The sequence below is a fragment of the Populus trichocarpa genome, chromosome 6 (genome assembly GCF_000002775.5).
Source record: "Populus trichocarpa isolate Nisqually-1 chromosome 6, P.trichocarpa_v4.1, whole genome shotgun sequence".
NCBI classification, from domain to species: Eukaryota; Viridiplantae; Streptophyta; class Magnoliopsida; order Malpighiales; family Salicaceae; genus Populus; species Populus trichocarpa.
This window is the reverse complement of record NC_037290.2, coordinates 11,674,292-11,700,438: the sequence shown is the minus strand read 5'-3', so window position 1 is coordinate 11,700,438 and position 26,147 is coordinate 11,674,292. Positions and strand designations below refer to the sequence as shown.

At 35.4% G+C, this 26,147-nt stretch overlaps 5 protein-coding genes across 7 annotated transcripts; 1 reads left to right on the top strand and 4 right to left on the bottom strand.

The window, feature by feature from the left end:
* Window positions 1-3,722: 3,722 nt before the first annotated feature.
* Window positions 3,723-7,029, bottom strand: LOC18100314 (actin-66). 3 transcript variants are annotated; one of them, XM_024604362.2, is made up of 5 exons: window positions 6,344-7,029; window positions 6,069-6,169; window positions 5,601-5,994; window positions 4,877-5,490; window positions 3,723-4,702 (listed from the first exon to the last, which is right to left on the bottom strand). In XM_024604362.2, exons 2-5 carry the CDS (start codon window positions 6,123-6,125, stop codon window positions 4,637-4,639), a joined length of 1,131 nt encoding a protein of 376 aa, XP_024460130.1. In that variant the 5' UTR covers window positions 6,126-6,169; window positions 6,344-7,029; the 3' UTR covers window positions 3,723-4,636. The 3 variants fall into 3 exon arrangements, with proteins under 3 accessions (XP_024460130.1, XP_024460129.1, XP_006381600.2); XM_024604361.2 differs by having other exon boundaries at window positions 6,069-6,582; window positions 6,675-7,029; XM_006381538.3 differs by having other exon boundaries at window positions 6,069-7,029.
* A 151-nt stretch (window positions 7,030-7,180) lies between these two features.
* LOC18100313 (uncharacterized) lies at window positions 7,181-9,388 on the bottom strand. Its single transcript, XM_006381537.3, has 6 exons — window positions 8,947-9,388; window positions 8,759-8,866; window positions 8,431-8,592; window positions 8,172-8,343; window positions 7,636-7,709; window positions 7,181-7,537 (listed from the first exon to the last, which is right to left on the bottom strand). The coding sequence occupies exons 1-6, from the start codon at window positions 9,289-9,291 to the stop codon at window positions 7,457-7,459; spliced, it is 942 nt and encodes a 313-aa protein (XP_006381599.2). The 5' UTR covers window positions 9,292-9,388; the 3' UTR covers window positions 7,181-7,456.
* Window positions 9,389-12,781: 3,393 nt separating this feature from the next.
* Window positions 12,782-15,794, bottom strand: LOC18100312 (pollen receptor-like kinase 3). Its single transcript, XM_006381536.3, has 2 exons — window positions 14,129-15,794; window positions 12,782-13,860 (listed from the first exon to the last, which is right to left on the bottom strand). Exons 1-2 carry the CDS (start codon window positions 15,450-15,452, stop codon window positions 13,292-13,294), a joined length of 1,893 nt encoding a protein of 630 aa, XP_006381598.1. The 5' UTR covers window positions 15,453-15,794; the 3' UTR covers window positions 12,782-13,291.
* A 150-nt stretch (window positions 15,795-15,944) lies between these two features.
* LOC18100311 (photosystem I chlorophyll a/b-binding protein 6, chloroplastic) lies at window positions 15,945-17,606 on the bottom strand. The gene is made up of 5 exons (XM_006381535.3): window positions 17,443-17,606; window positions 17,139-17,300; window positions 16,917-16,954; window positions 16,237-16,751; window positions 15,945-16,152 (listed from the first exon to the last, which is right to left on the bottom strand). Exons 1-5 carry the CDS (start codon window positions 17,493-17,495, stop codon window positions 16,135-16,137), a joined length of 786 nt encoding a protein of 261 aa, XP_006381597.1. The 5' UTR covers window positions 17,496-17,606; the 3' UTR covers window positions 15,945-16,134.
* A 2,285-nt stretch (window positions 17,607-19,891) lies between these two features.
* On the top strand, window positions 19,892-25,629 carry LOC18100310 (probable polygalacturonase). Its single transcript, XM_006381534.3, has 5 exons — window positions 19,892-20,573; window positions 21,703-21,823; window positions 22,814-23,062; window positions 23,835-23,988; window positions 24,786-25,629. Exons 1-5 carry the CDS (start codon window positions 20,133-20,135, stop codon window positions 25,309-25,311), a joined length of 1,491 nt encoding a protein of 496 aa, XP_006381596.1. The 5' UTR covers window positions 19,892-20,132; the 3' UTR covers window positions 25,312-25,629.
* The last annotated feature ends 518 nt before the right edge of the window (window positions 25,630-26,147 follow it).

The following is a 26,147-nucleotide window of genomic DNA, read 5'->3' as shown; positions in this document are numbered from 1 at the left end:
TAACTGTGCATTCTTGTCTATGGTGAAGCTGGCTTTGGGCTTTACAACCAGAAACCATCATAAGACTAGGGGTAAGCAAAAAAACTAAAAAACTGATTAAACTGAGAAAACAAAAAAAATTAACCGAAAAAACCGAACTGTGAAAGAAAACCGATTAAACCGATTAGAATATTTTAAAAACCAACCGGTTTGGTTCGGTATCAGTTCAATAAGCCTAAAACCGAAAAATCAAACCGAACCGAGCCAAACCGAACAAAACAGAGCCAAACAAGAAAAAACCGAGCCAAACCGAAACCCATTGGAAATTACAAAAAAAAAAACCAAAAAAACAATATAGTTTTTGGTTTTTAATATAAAATAACCAAATCGAACTGAACCGAAACCGAACCGAACTGAAAATAAGCTGGTTGGGTTTCAATTTTTATCCTAAAATAACCGAACCAAAATTGGTCGGTTTGAACCGGTTTCGGTATTTTTTTAATTCGGTTTGGTTATTTTTTTAGATAAAAACCGAACAGAACCAAAAATGATCACCCCTACATAAAACAACTCTATATTTTTATGGTGACAAAACAAAGATATATTCATTCTAGCTTTGATGTTGTCCTTTGTCTTCCCTTTCACATCCATAACTGTGTTGAAAGTATTTTCAAACACGTTCTTTTCAATGTGCATGACATCAAGATTATGATGGAGGAGATTGGTCTTTCAATAAGAAAGCTCCCAGAAAATACTTCACTTTACCCAATTATAGGTCAAACTAAAACCATGAAACTTTTGCTTACCATATTGAAAACCAAATATAATGTCATCGTACTCTGACACCATGTCATACATTTATTTACCCGATGGTAGTGGCAGTGTAATATCCCTTTCAACTCTGCCACCAAAGAAGTCATTTCTATTATTTCTGTACTTGTGATCCGTTGGCAAGAACCGCCTTTGGCAATAGAAAAGACATTTTACCATCATTTATTAACGTGAAGACCTTGTTATTTTCCATACAGTATTGGCATGCTAGTTTTCTATGTGTGCTCCAACCAAAAACCATTTCATATGCAGGAAAATCATTGATAGTTCACATATAAGCTACCTTCATCTGAAAATATGTTTTCTCAATACATCATAAGTCAAAGCCCTAGATGACCACAACTGTTTTAACTCATTAATAGCCGGATAAAGACAAACATCTATACTCCAACCTAGACTATTAGGATCGAGTATGATAGTAGATAAAAACATAAACTTTAGCCTCATACACATCTCTGATGACAAGTTATAAACTATGAGTATCACCAGCCAACAAGAATAATGAGCAACAAATGACCTGAATGGATTGAATCTGTATGTACATAACCCAAGACGCATGTTTCTTGATTACACTGAAAATTGAGGATGCACCTTATTAAAATATTTCCAGGCTTCACCATCGGAAGGGTGCACCATCACTTCATCCACCGCATCATGTGAATGATGTAATATCATGTGCTCAGCAGTCTTTGGTGACATGAATAACCTTTATAGTCTAGATGTTATTGGGAAGTATCTAAGTTTTCTATGAGCGACAAGATTCTTTCCCCTACCAGTTCTGGGTTTATAACAAGTATGCCCACATGTTTTGCACTCAGCCAATTATGCATTTTTAAGGTAGTACAACATGCAGAAGTTTGGATACATGTCAATTTTTTAGTATCCTAAGCCAAGGGGTTTCATCATAGATTTGCAGCATAAAGTTCTCTTTCAATCTATTCCCTTCAGGTAAAATGTTTTTCGTCCATTCAACAATTATGTCGTAATTGGCCTCACTTAGCCCATGATCTAACTTGATGATGAACATTTGTGCAATGACCGATAATTTACTGTGATTTATGCACCCATCCCATAATAGTTTGTCGGAGTCTTTCAAAAGATTAAAAAAATTTGCCACGTCTACATTAGATTCTCCATCTAATTTTGGACATTGACCAATATAACTCTAATTCATTCTCATCGCATTCATAACCATATTCTTATAATGATTACTATTGTTATCTACAACTTTATGCACGTTGCTAGAACTAGAAGCTGACCTAACCATTCTTTCTACCATGGTCTCATAAAGAGCATACAGTTCTCCGTGTGCAAACCAACATAGGTATCTTTCTATGAACCCTTTTTGTAGATGTATCGTTACAACATTTGGACCGAAAAACTTTTTATTTTTAACCTCTTACATGGACATCTAATACCGTATTCACTAATATTTCTTGAATTAGATAGTGCGTAATTAACAAAACTTTGAACCCCATTACAATAATTCATCATACGCAATCCTTCAGGTGAATCTCAATACATCCATGAACGATCATCCATTACTTACATCAAACCTACATAGAATATTGATGACAACATGTATTAATTAATTACGTAAGCTAAATAAATAACAGAACATTGGTTTAACTCAAAATTTTTCAAACTATTTTAATAGTACAACTAATTCATTATCAATTATCTACATAAATTCAAATTTCTATACATTTACCAAAAATTTCAGGTCAACAATAAAATTAACAAAATATAAAACGGACCCATTAAATAAGTCATTATTTATTTCATCAAAAAACACTAAATAACAAATTCAAATTAAATTTCATCAATTTACAAACAAATACAGTTTTACAAAATCTCGAACAAACCCTAACATGACCAAATCATACATTCATACAACAAATTTAAATGGGAAAAAGCTATAAAACAAGTAAACACCCAAACAAAATACATATACTACAAAAATATGCAATAAAAATTAACATTTTAAAATTGAGTTCAAATAAAAAAAAATGGATAGTTTTGCTTACTTGAAGTGAGAAATCCTCAATAAAATTTGAATCAAAACAGAAATGTTGGCAAACTGAGTATTAGAATGACTGGATATATAGTAGGAAGTTGATTTGTGATAAAATTGGAGGGGGGAGGGGGTTGTGTTGTTTATAGCTGAGAAAAATAGAGGAAATGAAGAAATGGGAGAGGGAGAGAGAAAGGTCGTTTATCAGGTCATAAATTAAATATTACAGATGGATTTATCAATGAATTTAAATTTATCGGTAATTATGTTTGTAAAAATAACATGTCGTCGTACTTTTTGGCTTTTTTTTTAATTCCTTCTTTTTCTACTTTAATTCTCTTGGTATAAACCGAGAGAATATGTTTGTTGGTATTTACTGATGAATACTGCGAGGATATATTCAATTGGAGAAATTCACCGTAATTTACTGATGAAAATATTTTATGAGTGTGTCCATTTGTATTTGTCAATTTTCTGGTAGTAGCAGCAGAATAAGAAAGATACAATCCTATTCATAGTAGAAATTCTTAATAAAATAACTAATTAAAAGTTAAATATTAGACTAAGATTCACGTATGTATGTATACAATAAGAGTTTAACTTTTATTAGAATTTAATAAATCTCTTTTATCTTTATCTGATACCATTATCTATGTATTATTAAAATTACTTACGTAGATAGGGTGTATTCTGTGTAACAATATAACTAAGGTAAGAGAGTATTATAAATGATGGTGAGTCCCACATTTTCAGTTTCTTGCAAATTTATTTATCTTCTCTTCCCCCTAAAGTGTTTTATTGCTCTTTTTATTTATTTTATCTTTATTGCTTTCTTTACTTAAAGTCTTTTTGCAAACTTATTCTCCCTTGAAAATCTTGTACTTTCTTTACACGGCTGTTCTTGTAGAATATTTTACTCTTATTGAGGTTTTAAGATCTAGAATCCCTATTTTGTTTGATTAGAGGTAGTTGTAATCACAACTGAGTTGTTGGAAATCCTCTCTTGCAAGGACCTGTTTGCAAATGAAAATGCTAGATTGATTCTCAGCATTCCTGTTTCTGCAGCTAATTTCTTTGACTGTCTTGTTCGGCATCACACTATGAACGGAATCTATTCAGCTAAGATAGTATATCAAATTGCCCTATCTACTCTTGCCTTTGCTCCAACTGCGAACACCTCTCGTTCAGACCAATATGGAAGCAGACATGGTCTGTTCAGGTCCCTTGTCATCTGAGAACTTTCATTTTGCAGGCTCTTCAAACTCTTATGATAACTCTCTCTCTACTCGCTGATCTTTTCAACAGGCGGCCTATTGTGGACACGTGGCAAATGAAGAGAGGGGAAGTGGGATTATCTGTTAGCTTTGAGAATGGGATTACAACCCGAGCATAAAAGGTCTTAGGTTATTTTACATGAAAGCGATATATTTTTAGTGAAATAAAACTTTCTTCCGATAAAAATTGATTTTTATAGACTAAACAATTTAAAAAAAAAAATTATTATATCCAATCCATCTTTTTTCTATCATTCTAAACACTTCCTTAATGGATCACTCCTCCCTCTTTAGGAACCATGAAGATCAATTTTGGTGGCGCTTACTCCTCTTGCAAATCTGGTGCAGTCGGCATTGAGGCTAGAGATCATTACGGTGCTGTTTGTGTAGCTAAGAGCAGGTACTTCCCCTTTGCTTTAGATGCCCGAACTGTGGAAGCTTTTGCTTTAAAGGATGCTGTCACCTTGGCCAGTAAATTTCAACAGCCGGTTCTCATTGAAGGTGATGCTAAATTCCTCGTTGAAGCTGTGAGACTGGTTCAGAAACATTTCATGTGCACAATGGAAGATCCAGACTCCATATACTCCTCCTTGGATATCCACATCTGCAATAGAACCCACCATGAAAAGTTAAACATGAAATTACACCATGCATTTATAACACCAATGAACTTCGCAGAAGATTAACGCTACATCTCTGCTTTCATATGGAGATGAGGAGATTCATATGGACCTTAGTGATGGTGTCTAATAACTCAGATTGATTTGTCAGAAGGTACCTGCTGAAAGGTGCTTAAGGAACCCAAGATGGAGCCACCAATCCAAACACTGTACTTCCTCTCTGGTGGAGCAACCACTCGTACCCTCACACCAGGCGGCGCCAATGAGCTGACCTCTTTGGCCAACCTTTCAGCGAGGCCTGGTATCACAGTGGTACCCCCACTAAGCACCACATTCCCAAACATCTCTCTTCTGATGTCTACATCGCACCTGCTGATTGACCTCACCACAATCTCATGCACACCACCTGAATCCATTCCTACTCTACTCGGATCAAACAGAACTTCCGGGCACTTGAACTGCGCAGCTCCAATGGTTATGACTTGTCCATCCGGCAATTCATATTGTTTGTCTAGTGCTGCACTTTTCCTTGATGTTTCAAGCTCTCTTTCAAAATCCATTGCCACGTAGGAAATTCGCTCTTTGATGTCTCTAGCAATTTCTTTCTCAGCTGTAGAGGTGAAAATGTAGCCGTCTTCAGCTAGGATTTTGGTGAGGTAGTCCGTAATGTCCTTTCCTGCCAAGTCAAGTCTATGGATGGCGTGTGGCAGCGCATAGCCCTCGTATATTGGAACTACATGTGTCACACCTTCTCCAGAGTCCATAACAATACCTGAAAAACATTTTGCAAGACAGCAATGAATCCCTCTCCAAATGCATTTAAAATGTCATAGCATTTCATTGTATCTCTCTTGAGAGTTGAGAGCATTGCTTCCATCGTACCTGTAGTTCGGCCACTGGCATACAACGATAAAACCGCCTGGATGGCTATATAGGTTGCAGGAATGTTAAAACCTTCAAACATGATCTCCACCATCTTTTCTCTGTTAATTTTGGGATTGAGTGGAGCCTCTGTTAAAAGAACAGGATGCTCCTCTGTGGAAACTCGGAGCTCCTGATCAAAGGTATGCTCCCAAACGCTTTCAATTCCTTCCCAGCATCTCACAATTCCATGATGTATGGGGTAGCTTAAACTAAGAACTCCACGCCTTGCTTCTGCTTCGTCTCCAAAATACATATCCTTTTGTCCCATGCTGACCATTGCATGCTTGTTTCGTGGTCGGCCTATTAAATTGGGGAATACCACACATGGAACATCATCACCGGCAAAACCAGCCTGAAACGGAAAACTTTGTTCAACAAACTTTATAATTTTGGAGGAAAAGAACACGGCATTTCTGATTCAATTACCTTCATTAAGCCTGATCCATTGTCGCAGACAATTGGCCTGCTGTCTAAGAAATCCATGCCTGTGCTATGAAAACTCGATCTAGATGATTGACAGAGAATATCTGTAGAAGGTAGAGAGTACACGGACATGTGTGATATTTAAGAAGAGGAAGCGGTGGAAGAGAAAGGCGGTAAACTCTAACTTTAGGATGAATCTTAGAATCACCCACTTCCGGTTGCTTCCAGTGAATGTCAGCATATTTACAAGACTAGGTTGAAAGGCACCTTTTACGTACCCTTCGTCTCACATCGGAGGTGATTTTGCTTGATTTATGCTCACATCATGTTGTTTTTTGGGCCATGGATAGATTGTTGACACAGTACAGAATATGTCAGGAACGGGCGTTCCAAGAATTAACTTGCTAAAATGTTTAATATTCAGTTGTAAGTATTAAGCCTTGACCGTATCACCGTACACCTTCTCGCCACATGCATGACCAGACCTAACAGAAAATAAACAAGAACTCTCGATCTCCTGAAAAGTAAGAGAAATCGAAGTCTGAACTGGGTTTTATTTCTGCTTGATTTACTAATAATAGTTGCTTGAACAGCGAGCTTATAGTTTACTACTGTGTCTGTTGACTTCTTGGTTTCTCCAGCAGAGTTTCGTTAATTGCTGAGAGTACTGGAGATTTTGAAAGACTTTGCATTCCCAGGATAGTAAAGGGTTCTATAAACAGAGGTTCCACCATGATGAAGGGCTGAAACTTGTGAATAATGTGAGCTGATTTCTAAATTGTTGCTAAATTGTTGTGGCTCGAGTTTGGCTTGTATCTTCAAGAGCATACGGTGTTCAAGTGATAAATGCGGCAAGGAAAATGTGAGAAATTGGATCCGTAGAGTACTGAGACCAAATGGTGAGGAGAAGACACAGATTTGACTTTGGGAAAAAGCAGGAAGCAGAAGGGAGCTGCTTCTTCTTCCCCCCCGTAACTGTCTGACCTCAATCACATTCAAAACAGTCAGCTAATCTGATTGAACAAACTATCATCAGGATAAGTGAATTTCCAAGGTGCAATGTAAATATAAATGCATCTCATTATCAATCAACAAAAATCATTGCTGCGAGGTAGTTGCTTTTGAAGATGGAGATAATTTATTTCCTGTAAGATCATTTTGATCTTTAACTTCTTATTGTTGAAAGGATAAATAATCAATTCCTACAGGGCTGGAAATTCGCTACATGGTTGACCTCGGACAGCAAACTCAGATATTAAAAGGAGTAAAAATTGCAAAACCACTAAAGGTACTTCAACATGAAGACATCTTCTCCTAGTTTGAATCTCTCATCATAGGCGATAACATTTTAAAGGGTAAGAAAGTGAAAATGTGTGACATTGATACATAGTTCACCTCTGAAAAACTCTCCTTACAAATCCTTGGAAAGAGTTCCCCATTCCAGCACCAACAGCTTCTGCCATATACATTGCCTGCAGTAAAGTAACCACATTACCTTACCCTCCCAAGAAAGGCCAAAATTCCCAAAATAAGTTGATATAGAACACCATAGAAAACTAAAAGAGACTACCTCCTGAATGGTTTTCTTGAGATCAAAAGCATCTTTCACTCGATCATCTAGGAATGCCCATGTATCGCGGAAATCTGTCAGGAAAATTAAGGTAACCAAATAAACTATTATATATATATCCATTTTGATATACATAGCTGGAGTATCTTCCTCGATCAAAAACTGTTCTGATGGAAGGGAGATGAAGTGAGGGCTTCTAAAATGGAAAAGAAATGAAAGAGAGCAGTGCTATTTCTTCTACCTTCGGCCAGGATTCTCACTAGCTTATTCTTAATTTGATCCAGGAAGAAAAAAATCTCATCTCATATGTAGAAATATTACAGGACTCAACTAAAAAGCTATACCATTGCTCGTCACAGTTCTTTTGCAGAAAACATTCATAATGATCACAGTAGAATATACTTTACAAGCCCACTGGAAGAAGAAAGTCATTTTTATTTCAATTAATGCTAACAAAACAGGAAAAGGTGCACCTAAAGAACAAAACAAAAATGAAAATCTATTTGACAATGACATGTTAAGTGAGAGAAATAAACCTGGTGAGCTATCAGTCAGCATGTAAATCTCTGTTGTTGAGTATATTCCTCCAAGGACAGTGCGCTTCACATACCAATCTATATCAGAGCCCTCATCACCAACAGCATGCCAGATCTCATCAACCAGCATTGCACGCTGCTTAAAACTTGTCGGCGCATTTGATGGGTATGCCTGCAAGCCATAAAATAGAGGTATTTCTGAATTCAGCTCCAACAATGCAACTTAGCAGCACAACAAGAAGGGGAAATTTTTTCATACTTGGATGCTAAGGACTTGGGGCCATTTCGATATATACGGAGATTGCATTTCAAGACGAATCTTGAGGAGCTTAGAGATGCGCTCACTAGGTACCAAGTTTTGTAACTCCTCTCCAGAATCAATTCTATCAATAAGCTTTTGTAAGCACTCATCCATGAAAAACTGAACAGGGAAAAATAAATACAAGTCAGCATCGCAATCTAATGCCTACAGTTGAGGAGTGACCATTAATTTAATTTCGAAACATATAAATGCTATGCAACATATACCTAAAATTGAATAGGAAAAGAAGGAAAAAATTACTAATCATCAAGTTTAAGAAAAGGACCTCAACTAAAGCAGCCTCTTTTCTAGGAAATGATCCAACAATTGAAGGAGAAACGCCCACATCTCTTGCTCCAGCAATCATAGCTTCTTCACTCCATCCCAACCTTAACTGCATTGCCCATTTTTAAAAAAATTTGTTATACAAAAAACAAAATTAAAGTTACATTAATTAATTTTAAGGATCCGTACCACGTGGTGAAGGGAGGCTTCAAGAACTCGAGCTTGCTGTTCTTGGTACTCAATCCTCGGTTTCTGTCTCTCCTGCCGTTGTCGAACATCCTCAGCCGTTGATGATGTTGACCAGTTGGATGACGACGTTGATTCTGATTGATTAGGGAATTCTAGATTAGCACGTGGGGTTTGGTTTTGGTTGAAGATTGATTGAGGAAAACTATGATTGTTATTGACCGCTGTGCAATAGCGAGAGCCGATAATTGTAGTTCGGAGATTAAGATATCTGATACGGCTGTTGCTATTGTTACCAGCAGTTGCACCAGAAAGCAGGCGCCTTGCCAACGCCGCCGTCCTATACATTTTTGGTATGTGATCTGACTCAGATGGGGAGCGAGCGGTGGTTTTGAAGAAGAGGAAGGGAATTAAAAAAATATTTTTTTCTCCATTCCACGTAGCTGCTTAATGTGATTCCACGTGTTAACTTAGCTGCCACTAAGAGAGTAAGGATAGTTGTTTTGCCACATGCCTAAGTTAAGCATTTGATTCGTCGCTAGCGCTCCGCGGGAATTAGACGTTAGAAAAAAAAAACTGAAAAATCAATTAAATGGAGAAAAGTATATGAAAAAAAAACTATAAAAAATCAAAAAAAAAAATAAACAATTAGAAAAAAAAATTAGGTCCGGTTTGGTTTTTATTTAAAACTTTTGAAACCGATTATATAAAACCAAATTAGACCGGTTCAACTAAAAAATTAAAAATTATGTTAACCTAAGAGGAGGGTATAAATAAAAAAATTATTTTCCAAATACTCAAAACCAAAAATTCATTGTTACAATTGCACGTCCCCTCTCCACCCTTCTCTCTCGATCTTTTCCATGGCTCCACTCACGGCCCACCTCTAGGATTTGCATCTTTTTGTTGTTAAAACAGAAAGTTCATATTATTTCTAATGTATAAACGACAACATGTCTAGTGTTTGAATAAATTTTAAGTACAACAAACTTTTGTAATTACAGTTATATAAGTTATTTGGATAAGTTCATATACTTTTTATATATATATTTTTATGATTATATTTATATATGATATTGAGTATTTACAATTATCTTATCCGTTTTATAAATTTATTTTGATTTTTCTTCTTATTCTATAAAAACCAGCTGAATTTGGCTATAAAAAGCTCATAAAAGTTCCAAAAAACCCACTAAAAAACGAAGGGTTTTTAGGTTTTCTTTATTAAAAAATCAAATTGAAATTAATCGGTTTGAACTATATATATATATATATATATTCTGGTTTGGTTAGTTTTTATTTATAAAAGAATGTTTTTATTTATAAAAAATCAACCTGATTTGAAAATGCTTACCCATAGCGGGATTTATTCAAATAATGTAATAAATCGGAGTCAAATAGTGATTACTCAAAAACTTATTCTAAGTGAGATTGTTTGGGATTGTGGTTGAAATTAGTTTTCAAAGTACTTTTTGTTTGTAAATGCACCAAAATAATTTTTTTATATTTTTAAAATTTATTTTTGATGCCAATCCATCAAAATGATCTTAAACACATAAAAAAAATATTTTGAAGTGAAAAATCAAAATTTGCTAAAATTCTGATGCAAACATAGCCTTAAACCGGGCTCACACCCTCATTTTAAAAGTTCTATTTCATGACTTGATACGTGAAAAATTTTCAATAATTAGATGCCTCATCCCTATTTAGTTATTGTACTAGCTTTAGTGTTTGTGGTTTGACACGGGGTCAAATTGTTTTTTTATGTAAAAAATGATATTCATATACCATAAATGTGTTTTTTTTTTAAAGAAAAACATGTGACTTGAGTCATAGATCCGACTAGGTCGAATAATCTAGTTTTATTTCAATTAGACAAAAAAAATAGAAAATGACAATAAATGATCAAATTTAAAAGAAAAGTGATTAGGATAATCTAAGAAAAAATATTTTTTTTTCCAAAAAGAAACAAACAATATGTCTCAATTCACAGCCCATTAAATATGGAAGAATGAAATGAAAAAAAAAACAACATAAGAAACTGGTTCTGGTTAATCCGAGTTAGCATGACCAAACCTATAACCCTAATTATCAGAGTTGAGCCAACTCGGGATATCTTGTCAAAATCGCAACCTAGATCATGGGATTGAAATAGCTCGATAAAAAATAAAGAGAATTTTAAAGCCCTTTTAAAAAAAACCATGTGAACTTTTCAAATCAGTGACTTGGATCGTTAAACTTGAAGCATCCTATTTGAAAAAACCATGAAATCCAATTTTCAATCAATCAAATATTAAAAGATAAAATTAAAAAAAATATATCAATTATACAAAAGAATTAGAAAAAATAACAATTAAAATAATGAAGATCAAATTTAAAATAAAATAAATCTTATATTTGATTGAAGGGTGAGATTGAAAAGAAAAAATAATTTAGTAAAAGAATCCAAAAAATCAAAAGAATGAGGATAAAAAATGACATAAAAATGAAAATAAATTTTTGATTAAAGGGTGACATTGAAAATAAAAATAAATTTTACAAAAGGACCAAGAAAAAAAATTAGAAATCAAAATAATGAGGATCAAATTGAAAAACATAATATCATCAATTTGAATTGAATGATGAAATTAAAAACCAATAAAACTTTTACAAAAAGGACCAAAGAAAAAAAATAGAAATAGAAAGAATAAGGATCAAATTGAAAAATATAATATTTGGTAAATTGAGATTGAATGATTAAACTGAAAACAAATAAAACTTCTACAAAAGACCAAGAAAATAAATAAATAAATAAATAAATAAATTCTGAAGTTGAAATATCAACAAGATAAAAGTCAAAGTCGTAATTTTCAAGGGAGGAAGAAAAAAAAGGTCCACCGATGAGAAACTGGACCTCCAAAACCAACATGCATCACTCCATATGGAAGAGGATATGACAACGCTTCTAACAACATGACAAAAAGGTATTTTTGGATGCTAAGAGGTGCCACATGCACCGCCCAAAGCGCACGAGCATCTCCCACATGCTTATCCTTTTGTTTTTGTTTTTGTTTAATATTTAGTCAAATATCAAATTGTTCATGATTTCACATGGTAATAACAAAAAAACATTGTCAAAAAACAAAAAAGTCCCTTAACTCTAATTTTGATTTTTTTGCTTTTAAAGGTATTTTGATCATTTCATTGTGTTTTTTAATTGTTTATTATTTTTTATATTTGGTCAAATATCAAATTACTACTCAGCTGATATTATAATAATGAAAAACCGTTGTAAAAATACAAAAATATCACTTAATGTTAGTTTTAAGTTTTTTACTTTCAATGATATTTTATTTGATTCATTGTGCAATTAGAATGAGAAAAGATTTATTCATTTCTGATTAATTTGATAATGATTAATAAACCCCGTGAAAAAATTTTAATATATTTAATTACAAGTGTTAAGTTTTCAAGATAGAGAGGTAAAAATATCATTATATTGTTCCATTGAATAATGTAAATAAGTCTAGCTGTATTGTTTTTCAAAGCAAATTAGTTCTTTTTAATAAATAAAAATTTATATAAATATTACTATAATTTTTTTATCATGAAGAAGAGGTCTGAGCTTGTAAGTAATTGACATTGCATTTTTTTCATTGAAAGGGTATCAAGAATTGCTTTTTTTTAAAAAAAAATACATGAGTTTAGGCTGAACCCAAAAAAGATTATAGGATAGAATTAATTTCTAAAACTATAGTGAGATTTTTTAAATCGTGGGTAATGCATGTTCGGGGTGATGCCTAGAATGTTCTAAAACCAAACTCACAACTTTAAACTTTATCAACTCGAGGAAAAGAAATTACAAAATTGAACCATGTTGGTGAACAGAAAGAAATTCTTGCAGATATTGCCGTGCATTGTCAATCCTACACGAGACATGAAATTAAGAAGAAAAAACATGATATTAACATCGCAGGAAAACTGCCTAAAAAACCAACAGAAATGTACATGATAGAGAACATAATTTTTACTACAAATTTCGACCTCCTAGAAAGTCTGTCACCCGTCCTTGTGAAGAAGGAACTCAGTATACCTTTCTGAGATGGTGGCTGCCATGCCACAAGGCTTTGCCCAAATATGAGGTGTTCTCCGCAAGAGCTTTCATTTGGTGGAATGGCTAGCAAAGGTATATTGTATCCCCTTTTAAGAGAATCCAAGCACAAGTGATAAGAGCAAAGGCTATTACCATTTTCATTACCATCATGACTTTTAAAGCGTGCATGGTTGCTGTGTTCGAGCATAAAACGAAGCATCGACTCGGACGCCGGCAACCTCTCCTAGGACTTCTTCTTTGGCCTAAAGCAATGTCTCAGACTAGTATTTGTTCTATTCTCCTAATCGCTTCCCTCGTGTCTAACCGCTGCACTGGACTACTTTCGATGCAAGTTGCCCCAATTCGGAGTAGCTGCACCATTTGGTCAATTGAACTAGTGTTGTTCGCAATCTCAGGATCGATCAAGTCCTGCTCTCTCTGTTCAGAACTTGCTTGTAAGACCCATTGGACCACATCAGTCCCTCCCTTGCCATTGGTAAGATACTGAGAAGGGAACTTCCCTGTAATGATTTCAAGAATTATGATACCTAGACAATAGACATCAGACTTCGGAGAAATTTGCTGGTGTTGGATATATTCCGGGGACTTGTAAGCAAACATCGCTTGTGCAGCATGGTTGGGATTGGTTAGCGGGTCCAGGGCATAGTCAATGATTAGCGGCTCATAGTTTTCACTTAAAAGAACATTGCTGGACTTGAGATTTCCATGTGGAAGGTCATATGTTGCGTACTCTGAATGGAGAAAACCTAATGCACTTGAGATTCCCTTGATTATCTTCAGACGTGTGGGCCAATTGAGGTCGGCATGACATGTTCCACGGTCACCTGAAGAACAATGAACTTCAGATCAGACATCGATGTGGAGGAAAATGCAGGGAAAATATTAAGAACGCTGGTTTTGCTAATCCAATAAAAATAAAGTGTTGGTTCTACTCCACAAAATTTAGAACAGAGGCCACTTGACAAGATGAAAGGAATAAATTTGAAAGCCTTCAAAACTATCAGCAACACAAGCCTTCAGAGTGACAATCACATAGACAGATAAAAAAATAGGAAAAAATATAATGGAAAAAACTTCCTGAGGATCTCATACCATGCAAGACATACAACAAGCTGCCCTTGGGCACATACTCTGATACCAACAGCTTCTCCTCCTTCCTGTAATGGTATGCCAATGGTGCCAAAATATTTTTGTGCTTTATCCTTCCAAACCGTCTCATCTCAACATCAAACCCATCTCTCCCTAACTTATTCATCTCCCTCATCCTCTTCACCACCACTGACAATCCATTTGTCATGACAGCCTTGTATGCAGACCCCAACCCTCCATTTCCCAACACTTCTGCTGCTGCCTTCATCAAATCAGGCAATCCAAATGCACCCTTTTCATCGTTAATCATGATCAGATCACCCATACCATTCTTGCTTCCGTGAGAGGAACCCTTCCGGGAAGAGTCAAGGCCTCTCCGAGTACTCCCTTCAGCTGGCTTCTTAATTGAGCGTACGCGCACAGGAATCATCTCATTGGGTGTTTCTTTCTCCAAAATACTGAAATCATCGTCTGTATCCTTCTTCCTCCCAGTAAAGGCAGCGATAATTAAAATACCCATCACTACTAGAACTCCGATTCCAATTGCCAATTTGGTATGACTGTCTGAATTAGCGCTTTCTTTTTTTTCTTCAACAGCAGGTTGAGGCAAAGATTCTGCAACCATTGAGGAGCAATCCCTGTCAAGTTGTTTCCCACAGAGTCTGTCATTTCCTAGAAATGATTCGTTACTGAATTTGGAAAAGCTGTCGGGGATCTCTCCTTCAAGTTTGTTGTGTGAAAGGTCCAGGGAAGTTACCGACGTGGGTTTTTTCAACGGTGGGATATGTCCAGAGAATTGGTTGCCTTCGAGATGAAGTTCCAATAGATGCGGTAAACTCATTAATGAAACAGGTATATTCCCTGTGAAATCATTATTAGACAGCCAAACTTTCTTTAAAGATGCCATGGAGGAAAAGAAATCATTTGGTATTTGGCCTGAAAACTTGTTGTGAGACAACAAGAGTAATTTCAGTGCACCCAATTTATTGAACGCTGGGATTTGACCGGAGAAAGAGTTGTTCTTTAAACTGAGGGTTCGAAGAGCACGGAGTTGTTGCAATGCCTCAATATCAATTGTTCCTGACAGACCAAAGTCTGAGAGATGGAGACCTGTGATGAGACCACCAAAACAAATGATACCAGCCCATCTCTTAACACAAGGAGAGGAACGTGAATCCCAATCATCCAATGCCTCAGCGTTGGTGAAAGAGCTCTTGACCTTGAGGAGAGCCTCGTTTTCTGTCAAGGAAAATGCAAGTTTGGAGAGGGAGAGGGAGAAGGTGAGAAGGGAAAGCACGAAGACGGTACGAATACGAACAGCAGCCATTGCCAAGCCGGAAATGTCAGAAAATCCCGGATAGAAACCTGCCACTGTTCGGAAGGATTTCGTGGGTCTCTAGATCTCTTTGGTCGCTTATTGTTTTCCTTTTGTTTAGCTTGGGTTTGAGAGGGCGTGTCATGTTGACTTTTCTGTGTGGCTTTGAGGGAATTGTTGATTAGGCTAGCAAGTATTGTTATTTAGATTCTAAGAATAGAATTCCAAATTAAAGAGGTACAGCCGTCTTATAGAGGAGAAATGATTCATGGTATTGAGAGAGATCTGCAACAATCGTTGACCCTGTCAATTACTTGATGAGCTGCCAAATTTATCAAGATCTTGTGCCATTGATTTAGCATCACTGGTTTTGTATCTGCGCTCATTTGATGGTTGTCAAGAGCAGATTGTCTAACCAGTAATCGTGCTTAAAGTTTTCTGTTTAGATCCTTTTTTTAGTGGAACTATCTGCTTTCCATCAATGCAATCCTACGAGTGCAGGGATTGCCCAAGCACATTACTTGTCATGTCATTTAATCAGCTTGAATACTTGCAAAATGAAAGATTGAAACAGGATACAAGCTCAAGAAATAACTAAACTCTTTGCATTCACAACTCTCATTACCAATCCTGGCTTTCTGTTCAACTGCATCGGAAAGTTTTTTTGCTCAACTAGCCCTTCCAAGCCTTGCATTTAGTGAGATGTGAAAGCCTGCAGCCATGAATAATAATTAAATCTTCTTCTTCAATGATGATAACCAATGGTTAATGAATATGATCAGGTATAGAGTATTACAGAAAATATGTTGCAGTGACCAGGATCTGCAATGTGAGCCATCAAATTATCAATAGGGCCTTCTCCAGTGTAAATGGCCTGGAACCAAAAACCAACAAATGCTAGCATAGCAAGACGCCCGTTCTTTATCTCTTTAGTCCTTATTGCCATTACAGGTTCCGGTGACCCTCTACCCCAATTCCAGGGGTCAAACCATAAGCCACCGGGGTAGCCAACATCTGGCTTCGGTTTCGTTTTGTGTGGTAATTTAGGATCTATGTCAACACACCCTGGCTTAATCATATCAGCCCATCTTCTTCCCTCAATCCAACCCATCAGGATTAACTGCACTACAAACAAGGTTGTAGGATCTGCAAAGTATTCTCGAGTGCCAGCATCAAACCAATTGAAATTATCAATAAAGCCTAGTCTTTCTAGCCATTCTGGAATGAGAATTCCTGCTGCGGCTAGCATTGCCCACCTGCCATGTATTAGCTCAGCTTGTGCGAACCATTTAAGCGACTCTGGATCAGACCCTGAAATACATGATGCATGATGATGGATATCAACAGCTAATATAATTACTTTATGGAGTGTGGAACAAGATCAAAAAGCCTTATAAAACTTTGGAAAAAAAACAACTTGAACGTTCAGTCAACAGTTCTGGAAGATGCTTCAGTGAGATGTTCGGTTCCGCTTACCTAATCCAAGCGGGTCGAAGCCGAAATCTCCAGGAAGGCTTCATTTAACACAAAGAAAGAATTAAAGTTTCAAAAATCATATTTCACTAATTATGAATACAGTTATCCAACACAAAAGAAAAGAAAGGGAAAAATCATCAACCAAACCGATATTTAGCAAAGACAGAGCAGTGTAGCGAGAAATGTGCCTGTACAAGATAGCATAAAATAAAGTAACCTTACCTTCCGTCAAGCCATTCAGGTGGTGAGCTACCAGGGAACCACAATGGCCTATCCGGAGGGAGCGGTTCACATACACTGGAAACCCCTTTTGTTGCATTTACTCTGACTTTCACTGCCTGGCATTTTTCAATTTTCCCCAGCAAGGATTTTTGAGGTTTATCCCTGTTTACTCAAACAGAAAGCGCTGTAAATCAGTGAGCAATTTGAATCAAGTTTAGATATGAATTGATTAATGTCAGATATAATTAAGCATCCAATATTAAACAGCATGAAAGAAAATGGAGAAGAAATGATCGGTGATCACCTTGTCCTGGTTGGAAGGCTTGACAATGAAGAAGAGGCAAAGTTCAGAGCCATGGATGACCGACCAGACCAATCCAGAGCTGTAGTGCAGCTGGGAGCTGACTGTCTCTTGATTTAAGCAGGCTACCTCAGCTTATCCATCCTGTAAAGATACATGGATGAGTGCACTCCATTGCATGCAAGTAAAGAACCAACTGTAACTTGACACGTGTGCAGGATAAATGACTCAAACTCTGCGCTTTCTAGGCCCTTTAGCCTGTCCTACAGTCCAAGACTTTTGTGTACTGACGCCTGACCCCGTTTGTTTGGGCTTGGGCCCGTATGAGACTGAAGGCAAATTACTAATTACTATTATTATTATTATTATTATTAACTATGTACTAAATAAAGATATAGGCTTTTCACTATGCATCCACAGTTCACCCCACACATTTCTTTTTCATTCCACTATTTAGGATATTTTTCTATTATAAGTCCCTAAAATTCTTATAGTTGTCCACTTCGGTCACTAAAACTTTTATCCTTTTAATTATGTCATTTTCAGTTCTGTTTTATATATTTTTATGCACTTAGATCCTTTTCAAAAAAAATTTATCCCGTTTACCTTATATATCTTAAAATATTACGCTATTAGATTAGAGATCAATTCTATGAATTTGAATTTGACATTATTTAAAAAAAAAATAAAAACATGGAGGACAAGAACTAACATACAAAGCGCTTTGGCTTAGTGAGGCCAAAATTATATTTCATCCCTAAAGATTTATGTTTTTTCATAATCAGTTATTGTTCTTAGTTTAGCGTGTTTAGGTCCTTGTTTTTATTTTTTTTCGTGTTAATCCTTAAATATTGAGAGATGAAAGAGAAAGTGGTATGTTGGTGATAATCAAACAATAAAAAAATTGAACTTAATATTATTGAAATCTTTAAATATTGAGAGATGAAAGAGAAGTTTCATTAATGTATTTTTTTTTATTAATTAGAACTTGCTTTTTAGATGTTGATAGATTTTTTTTATTTAAAAACAATACTTCTAATAAAAAAAGAAACATGTTTTTGTTAAAAAAAAATGCATCAATAAGAAGGAAGATAAACTTCCCGTTTTAGTCTTAAATTAGCATTTTCAATTGGTTTTATTAAGAGTAGACATTGTCTTTTCATTTCTCGATTAAAAAACTTCATCATACCGAAACACACATTTATTACATTAACATATTTTCATTTTTATAATACATTTTTTTCCGGTCATTGAACTTTATTTTTGTGCAATCTCATCCTCCGAAGTCATATTAGATCGTTTTACATGTTGAGATTTTTTTCACCTCTCTCACAAGCAAAATGTGGAGGAATTCCCAATGTCAAATTAAAGGCAAACGTTACAGAATAGAATTTCAAGCTATATTTTAAAAAATTAAACGAACAAGGACAACAATAAAAGTTGAGCCCAATGTTCAAAAGGCATGAAAAACTTAAGATCTTTACCGGAAGAGCGTGTTTGACAGTGTAGTTACTGGTGCTTTTTAAATAACTTTTCGTGCCAAAATATATGTCAATGATATTTTTTCATTTTTTAAAAATTATTTTTGACATCAGCACATCAAAACGATCTGAAACGTATAAACCATATTAAATTTTAACAAAAAAAAATTTAAAATTTTTTAAGAACGCAGGTTGAACCGTGTTCCCGAACACTGTCTAAGTAAAGAGTCTTCTAATGTAATTAAATACAAATTATCCTCGTTAATGATAACCTTACTTATTTACAAAGCTATTTTAAACAAATTAAGTGTATACTTCGCTTGTTCATTAAAGGTACAATTATTTCCTTCTTTTTTTTTTTCATTTTTTTAAAGTAGTTGCAGTTATCTCACTATCTATTGATAGTTCAGTAAAATAAAATATTCATTGAAAAAAAAAAACAATTCAATTTTCAATTATATCATTAAATAAATCTAAATTTATATAGGATTTATATAAAATTACCTGAAAATCAAACCACAAAATATCATCAATAATATCATCAATAATACCTACTTCATCTGATTGCAACTCTCCACCAATAATACCTACCTAGTTGCATCTTCTATGTCTTCCTTGGCAATGTCCATGTCTCCTTGATGGTGATGTGCTTTTTCTGGGGAAAAAAAACAAAGAAAAAAAAAAGAAAAGTGGAAATAATAAATTCAATATTTAGTAGGAGTCTTAATTATTTTAAAATTGTTTAAAGTTTTTATAAATATTATCTGAAAATCAGATATTCTTTACTACTTAAATAATTATTTAAAAATTAATTATCAAAAATCATAAAACATCGTATATATCTATCTACCCACCAATAATAATCCACGGAATTACCAATAAAAAATCTCCAAAATCTTTTTTAAAAATTCCTATAAATATTGTTTCTGGTTCAAGCAATAATATCAATGGACCATAACAAAAGTGGAGTTGGGATGTTCAAAAATAAAAGTAGAAAAATCGAACTTGTAACAAACACACTGCATAATATATCACTCAACAAATCCACACCTGTTTCTGATATTAACATCTCACCCAATCCAATCTCTCCACTCTACAGCTCTCTCCCTCCCGCTCCCGAAGAACTCTCACCAAAACCTCAAAAGAATTTAGATCCGTCCATGTACTACAAAAATCTCAGATTTCCAATTCCAAATCGATAATTTCTCATTGATGATGGTAGAGACTATAGCACCGCCACCGAGCAGTCGTTTCAATTACAAAAGGCTTGAACTAAAACGCTGCCTTCCTGCTTTTTTATCTTCTCACAAAACTCTCTTTGCTCTCCTCTGGATCGCCGCCTTCGCCTCCGTCTTTCTATGGAAACGCAATCCCGTTGGTGCTGGGCTCGCCGTTTTCTGGAGAGGACCCCTCCGCCCCATGCCTCAACTGCGTCCCGTGGCTTTCAATTTGACGGATTTTGGTGCCGTCGGTGATGGTGCTACTGTAAATACCGAGGCTTTTGAGAGGGCAGTTTCGGCAATCTCGAAATTGAGCAAGAGAGGTGGTGGCCAACTTAATGTGCCTCCAGGGAGATGGTTAACGGCACCGTTTAATTTGACTAGTCATATGACTCTTTTTCTTGCTGAGGGTGCTGTTATACTTGGAATCCAGGTTTATTCACTAAATCTTTAATTGGTATCAATCACAGCCTTAATTTTTATCTTACATTAATCGTAATTTGTTTTTTCTTTTTTTCAAATGTGGAAAGTTATGTTGTTGTTGTTGTTGGTGGTGGTGGTGGTGGTGGTGGTGGTTGGGCCGTCGGGGGGCTTGTTGTTGTTGTTGTTAATAAAAAAAAGTTTTGGGATTCTAGCTAGCTAATTAGGTCTGTAAATAAGGGATGAATTTTTATTTTTTTAATTTCAATAATTATCCAATGATTTAGATTCAAGAAAAAAAATATAAGGGAGTGTTAGGTGTCTGGGGTGGCCGAGTTTATTTAATGAATAGATTTTCTAGTAGAATGTGGGTTCCGTGTGATTTAATATATAATCTGTGATTATCGGCCTTTGGAGGGAGTGTTTCAATATCTAGTTTAAATGGAATCTTATGGAGGACTGTGGATTAGTTTGACATGCTTGAGTTGAATACTTGGACTCTTGGAGTGAGTTTTTTTTTTTAAAAAAAAATTATTTATGGTCGTGTGTGCAAAGAAATAATGGTTATATGTAGAATCTACTTGCTTATGGAATCTGCATAAGTGGAAAGATTCATGGTGCACTTGAACTTGCAATAGGGTCAAACAAACAATTACCAAGTTACCTACTAACTCTGTTTGAGGGAGGGGCTGTTATGCCTTGTTGTCTAAAACAACTGTTTAGTTAGGGACAGGGAGAGAGAGTGAGAGTAGATTTAACAAGTTTTATAATTATTATCATGACAATGCAAAGACATGTCCCTAAGTTAATTATTGAAGCTTATTGTCCTTGGGAACATGATATGTTGCAAGTATGGATATCAAGTTTATTTTTTCAAAATTCAATTTCTACTGTGAACAAGTACTATGAAGTTATCGACCATATAAGCTTCTACTATATGGTCTGCACTATTAATATGACAGCTTACCAATTGTTGGTCTCCCAAATAGTTGGAAACTTTGGCAACTCTTCATAGTTTTTAACAGAAGTTGCTTATTTAACTAGGTTTCAATGATTCAATTTTTGAACTTTCAATCATTTTATTTTATTTTATTTGAAGTTATTGCTCATTTAGGACATGTCCCCTTGTTTGATATTCACAGGATGAGAAGTATTGGCCTTTAATGCCTGCATTGCCTTCATATGGGTATGGGAGAGAGCATCCTGGACCTCGATATGGAAGTTTAATCCATGGTCAAAACCTCAGAGATGTTGTTATAACTGGTTAGTCTATTTAACTTCCATCAAAAGTATGCTTAAACCCCAATTCTAGCTTTTAACTTTGTAAGTGTTTAACAAGTTGTAGCCCCATCTTGAAGATCACTCGTGCAATGGAGATCTATATGCAAATAGAAAGAGTGATCCTCAAGATGGGTTATAGAAAAAAACACAAGGAAGCAGTTTGAATAAAAAATGGAGAGTACAAAAATGTATGATCAACCTGCAGGGTAAATCATTAACTGTTGTGGAGCCGACTATTGACCAATGGTATTGTATTATTAATCATGAAGACTGCACATATGGTATCAAAGTGAAATTTTCTTGGTCATTTTAGGTCATATATTTAAGAGAAGATGATGTGTGGTATGACCATTTTCTGCAACTTCTGGCATCATCATCATTGATTATGCTAAATTTGCATAGGTCTTCCACCCAGAAGTGTATTGTACAAAATAATAGTGAGCTCTTCGTTTCCTTACTGAAGCATTTTGCTATTTAGAATTCTGGCACTGTAAGCTACAAGATTACTTGGAAAGGACAATTCCTTGAATGTTAGATATGTTTTTTTCCATTTATTCAATGCCTAGGCGTGGTGCCTTAACAATCCCTCCACAAAATAAAGTGTAGCAAATAAGGACCTTAACTTGCTTCCTTTGTAACTCTGCTTAATCACAATGGGCAATCAATGAAATTAATTAATTCTTACAATTCAAGCATTTTCGTCATATATTTTAATGAGATGTATATACAAAGCCCCAAATCAAACTGATGGCACCACTGTACAAACAGTTGATATGGTTGTTTGGTAGCCACCAGCTATATATGCATATCATTATTTCTAGTTTGAACTCTGTATAAGTTGATCCAGAAGTTAGTGGAATCTAGCTTTGGTTGTTTTTATGTTGAACATTGAGTTCATCAACATTCTGTGTTTGCAAATGTTTATTCCTTGACTGGGAATGATCCTCATTTAACATTTCTGTTGATCAACAGGACACAATGGTACCATAGATGGACAGGGTCAAACATGGTGGAAGAAGTATCGCCAAAAGCTACTCAACCACACTAGGGGCCCCCTTGTGCAGATAATGTGGTCAAGTGACATTGTGTTTACGAACATAACTCTGCGAGATTCCCCATTTTGGACACTTCATCCATATGACTGCAAGAATGTAACAATCAGGAATGTTACGATTCTGGCACCCATATTTGAAGCCCCAAATACTGATGGAATTGATCCTGGTAAATATTTCTGACAATTGAGTTTTCTGCCGATGAAATTTATTTTGCAGAAACTGACTCTCTACCTTTGATGTTAACTTAACCTATAGAGTTGATCAGCCTACATATTGATCTGAGCCTTTAATTTTGCACCTTGGATGAGATGCACTGCTGAGTTTTAATTGGTCTATGACTCTATGTCAATGAAAAGAAAAGGACGAATAGGGCTAAACTTAAAATTGAAAAAAGGGTTAGCAAACAATTTTAGGGCTAAAGGTCGATGTTGGGAAAATGGTTCATTGAAGAGGGTTTTTTCTCTTTTGTGTGTTCGAGTGTTTTTCAGCTCACTGACGAGCTGGTCTGGGATGATAATCAATAATGCATTCCAGATATCAAAGTAATGGTGAGATTGATTATGAGGAGCAAAATTTATTCAACTTTGACACTAAACTTTGGATCTTGTATCATTCTACATTTTCCTTTGAATTCTCTCAAACTGACTTCATTCTTGTGTAATACCCTATTTACCATTGTACTAGTTAATTTTGTTTTTTCACTATCCTTCTATTTTAATGTAGGACCATGATATAATCCTGCAAGTTAGTAACTAGTAATACTTTATCATATATTGGCTGGTTAAACTCCAAAGCCCTTGGCATCACATAGGATGTACCATCATAGCATTTTCAGCAATTTATTTATTTTGTTACTCTGAAATGCTTTTTTTGAAGTTTGTAAGCAATTTGTTCTTGCCATACTGAATAAAGTGAACTTTAATTTTTGGCATAAATAGATTCGTGTGAGGATATGGTAATCGAAGATTGTTACATAAGTGTGGGTGATGATGCGATTGCAATAAAGAGTGGCTGGGATCAGTATGGAATTGCATATGGACGACCTTCAACGAATATTCTCATCCGTAATCTTGTAGTTCGCTCTATGGTCAGGTAAAATATCTGATGTCATTTGCTTCCAATTTGGTGCATATTTTTTGCATTATTGTTCTGGTAATTTTGCCGGAGCTAGTTTTTTTTATTGCATCCTTTTGTGCCTTCTACAAATCTTCATACCCAAGCATTATTGAATATTTCTTGTCTTTTCTATAGGCATCTCCCCTTGCATGATCAAAACCTTTGAATGTGTGCTTGGATGCACAGGGCCAAGTTTATAGATGATATTTATTTATTTTTGATAATTTCAACCATTAGATTAGAAGTTTTTAGAGGAAATGTGCTCAAGTGGAGGCTCATGATTTATGCTAAACTGCACTTAATTTATTTACATGTACTATATGTATATCAGAAAATCTGCTTTTCTAAAGAACTTTACCACATAAGTACTTCCGGTTCTATCACTATTTTTTTTTTCCTGCAAAGTCTGTTGGAAGGGAACCAAGACATTTTTTTGTTTCCAAGTAAAGATGGCAACAATGGTTATTCCTCAAACCAAATTGCCTGCCTGGTAATCTTGATGAACTGTTTTGTGGCTTTCAGCCACGTTAGAACTTCACTTGAGAAATTGTTTTAGCTGAAGCAGGGTAGCAAATCTCAATCGCTGTTGCTTGGCAATGTGCAGTGTGATCGGTTTTGGACTCCAACTGATTTGTGCATTTAGGCTTTATCAAACAATTACTTCTATTAGATTCACAATTTAGCTGTCTTGCCTTGTCATATATGCATTTATTTTTTTAGATGGCAACTAAGATCCACCCTGACTGAAATTCCCTGACTGGATTTTGTAACAGTGCCGGTATATCAATTGGCAGTGAGATGTCAGGTGGGGTATCAAATGTCACCGTGGAGAACGTCCTTGTGTGGAGCTCAAGGCGTGCAGTTCGGATCAAGACTGCTCCTGGAAGAGGGGGGTATGTCCGACATATAACTTACAGGAACCTGACATTTGACAATGTAAGAGTTGGAATTGTTATCAAGACGGATTACAATGAACACCCTGATGAAGGTTATGATCCAAAAGCTGTTCCAATACTTGGGGACATAAGCTTCACTGGAATCCATGGTCAAGGAGTTCGGGTGCCTGTTCGCATACATGGAAGCCAAGAAATTCCAGTTAGGAATGTGACTTTTTGGGATATGTCAGTGGGTTTAACTTACAAGAAGAAGCACATATTCCAGTGTGCCTTTGTTCAAGGTCGTGTAATAGGGACTGTCTTCCCTGCCCCATGTGAAAACCTTGATCGGTATGACGAACAAGGAAAGCTAGTTAAGCGATCTGTCTCCCAAAACTTAACAGATATAGATTATGATTTTTGATGGGTCAACTCATCTTTCTGAAGGTCAATGACAATGTATGACTGCATCAGACAAAGCCAGACAGACCACGTTGGAGCAGTTCAACTTGTTCTCATGGTCTTCAAACGCCACCATTTTTATATCTTTCTCCACTTGTATATACCAGAAATTTTCAGCGGTTTGTACTTTTGTGAGCTTCTCGGATTGCATAGCATTCCTTTTCTTTACACACTGCAAATCCTCCTCTTGTATGATTGTGCCAAGAGCTAGCAAGCAGTTAAATTACTCTTGTAATTACTGTGAAATAATAACATCATAGTTCTATCGGCATTCCCTTCATCACGGTGCATTGAGTTGGGAAGTAAAGGCGGCCCATCTTTTGTAGTAACATTTGCTACTTGTTAATTTGACAAGATTAGCAGCTTTTCTATAGATCTGATGGCAGTGTGATAGCGGTTGTTTTTTAAATAATTTTTTATGGTGAAATGCATGTCAATGATTTTTTTTATTTTTAAAAAATTATTTTTGACATTAGCATATCAAAACGATTCAAAATATACAAACCATATTAAATTTTAGCAAAAAAAATAAAATTTAAATTTTTTAGAAACGCGGTTTGCACGGCGTTTCCAAACGATTTGTTTTTATCCTTTATCAAGTTACTGTGGTACTAGAAAGAGTTGTAATAATGGATTGATGTTTTTATCCTTTATAAAATTAGTTAAAAAAACTAAGTTAATGGGTAAAATTGATTTTTTCACACAATAAATATGTCATTTTTGTTTTCTTAGGGTACAGAGGTTTTTTCTCTCTTTCTAAAATAATGAAATACTTTCACTACCCTTATAAGAGAAAAA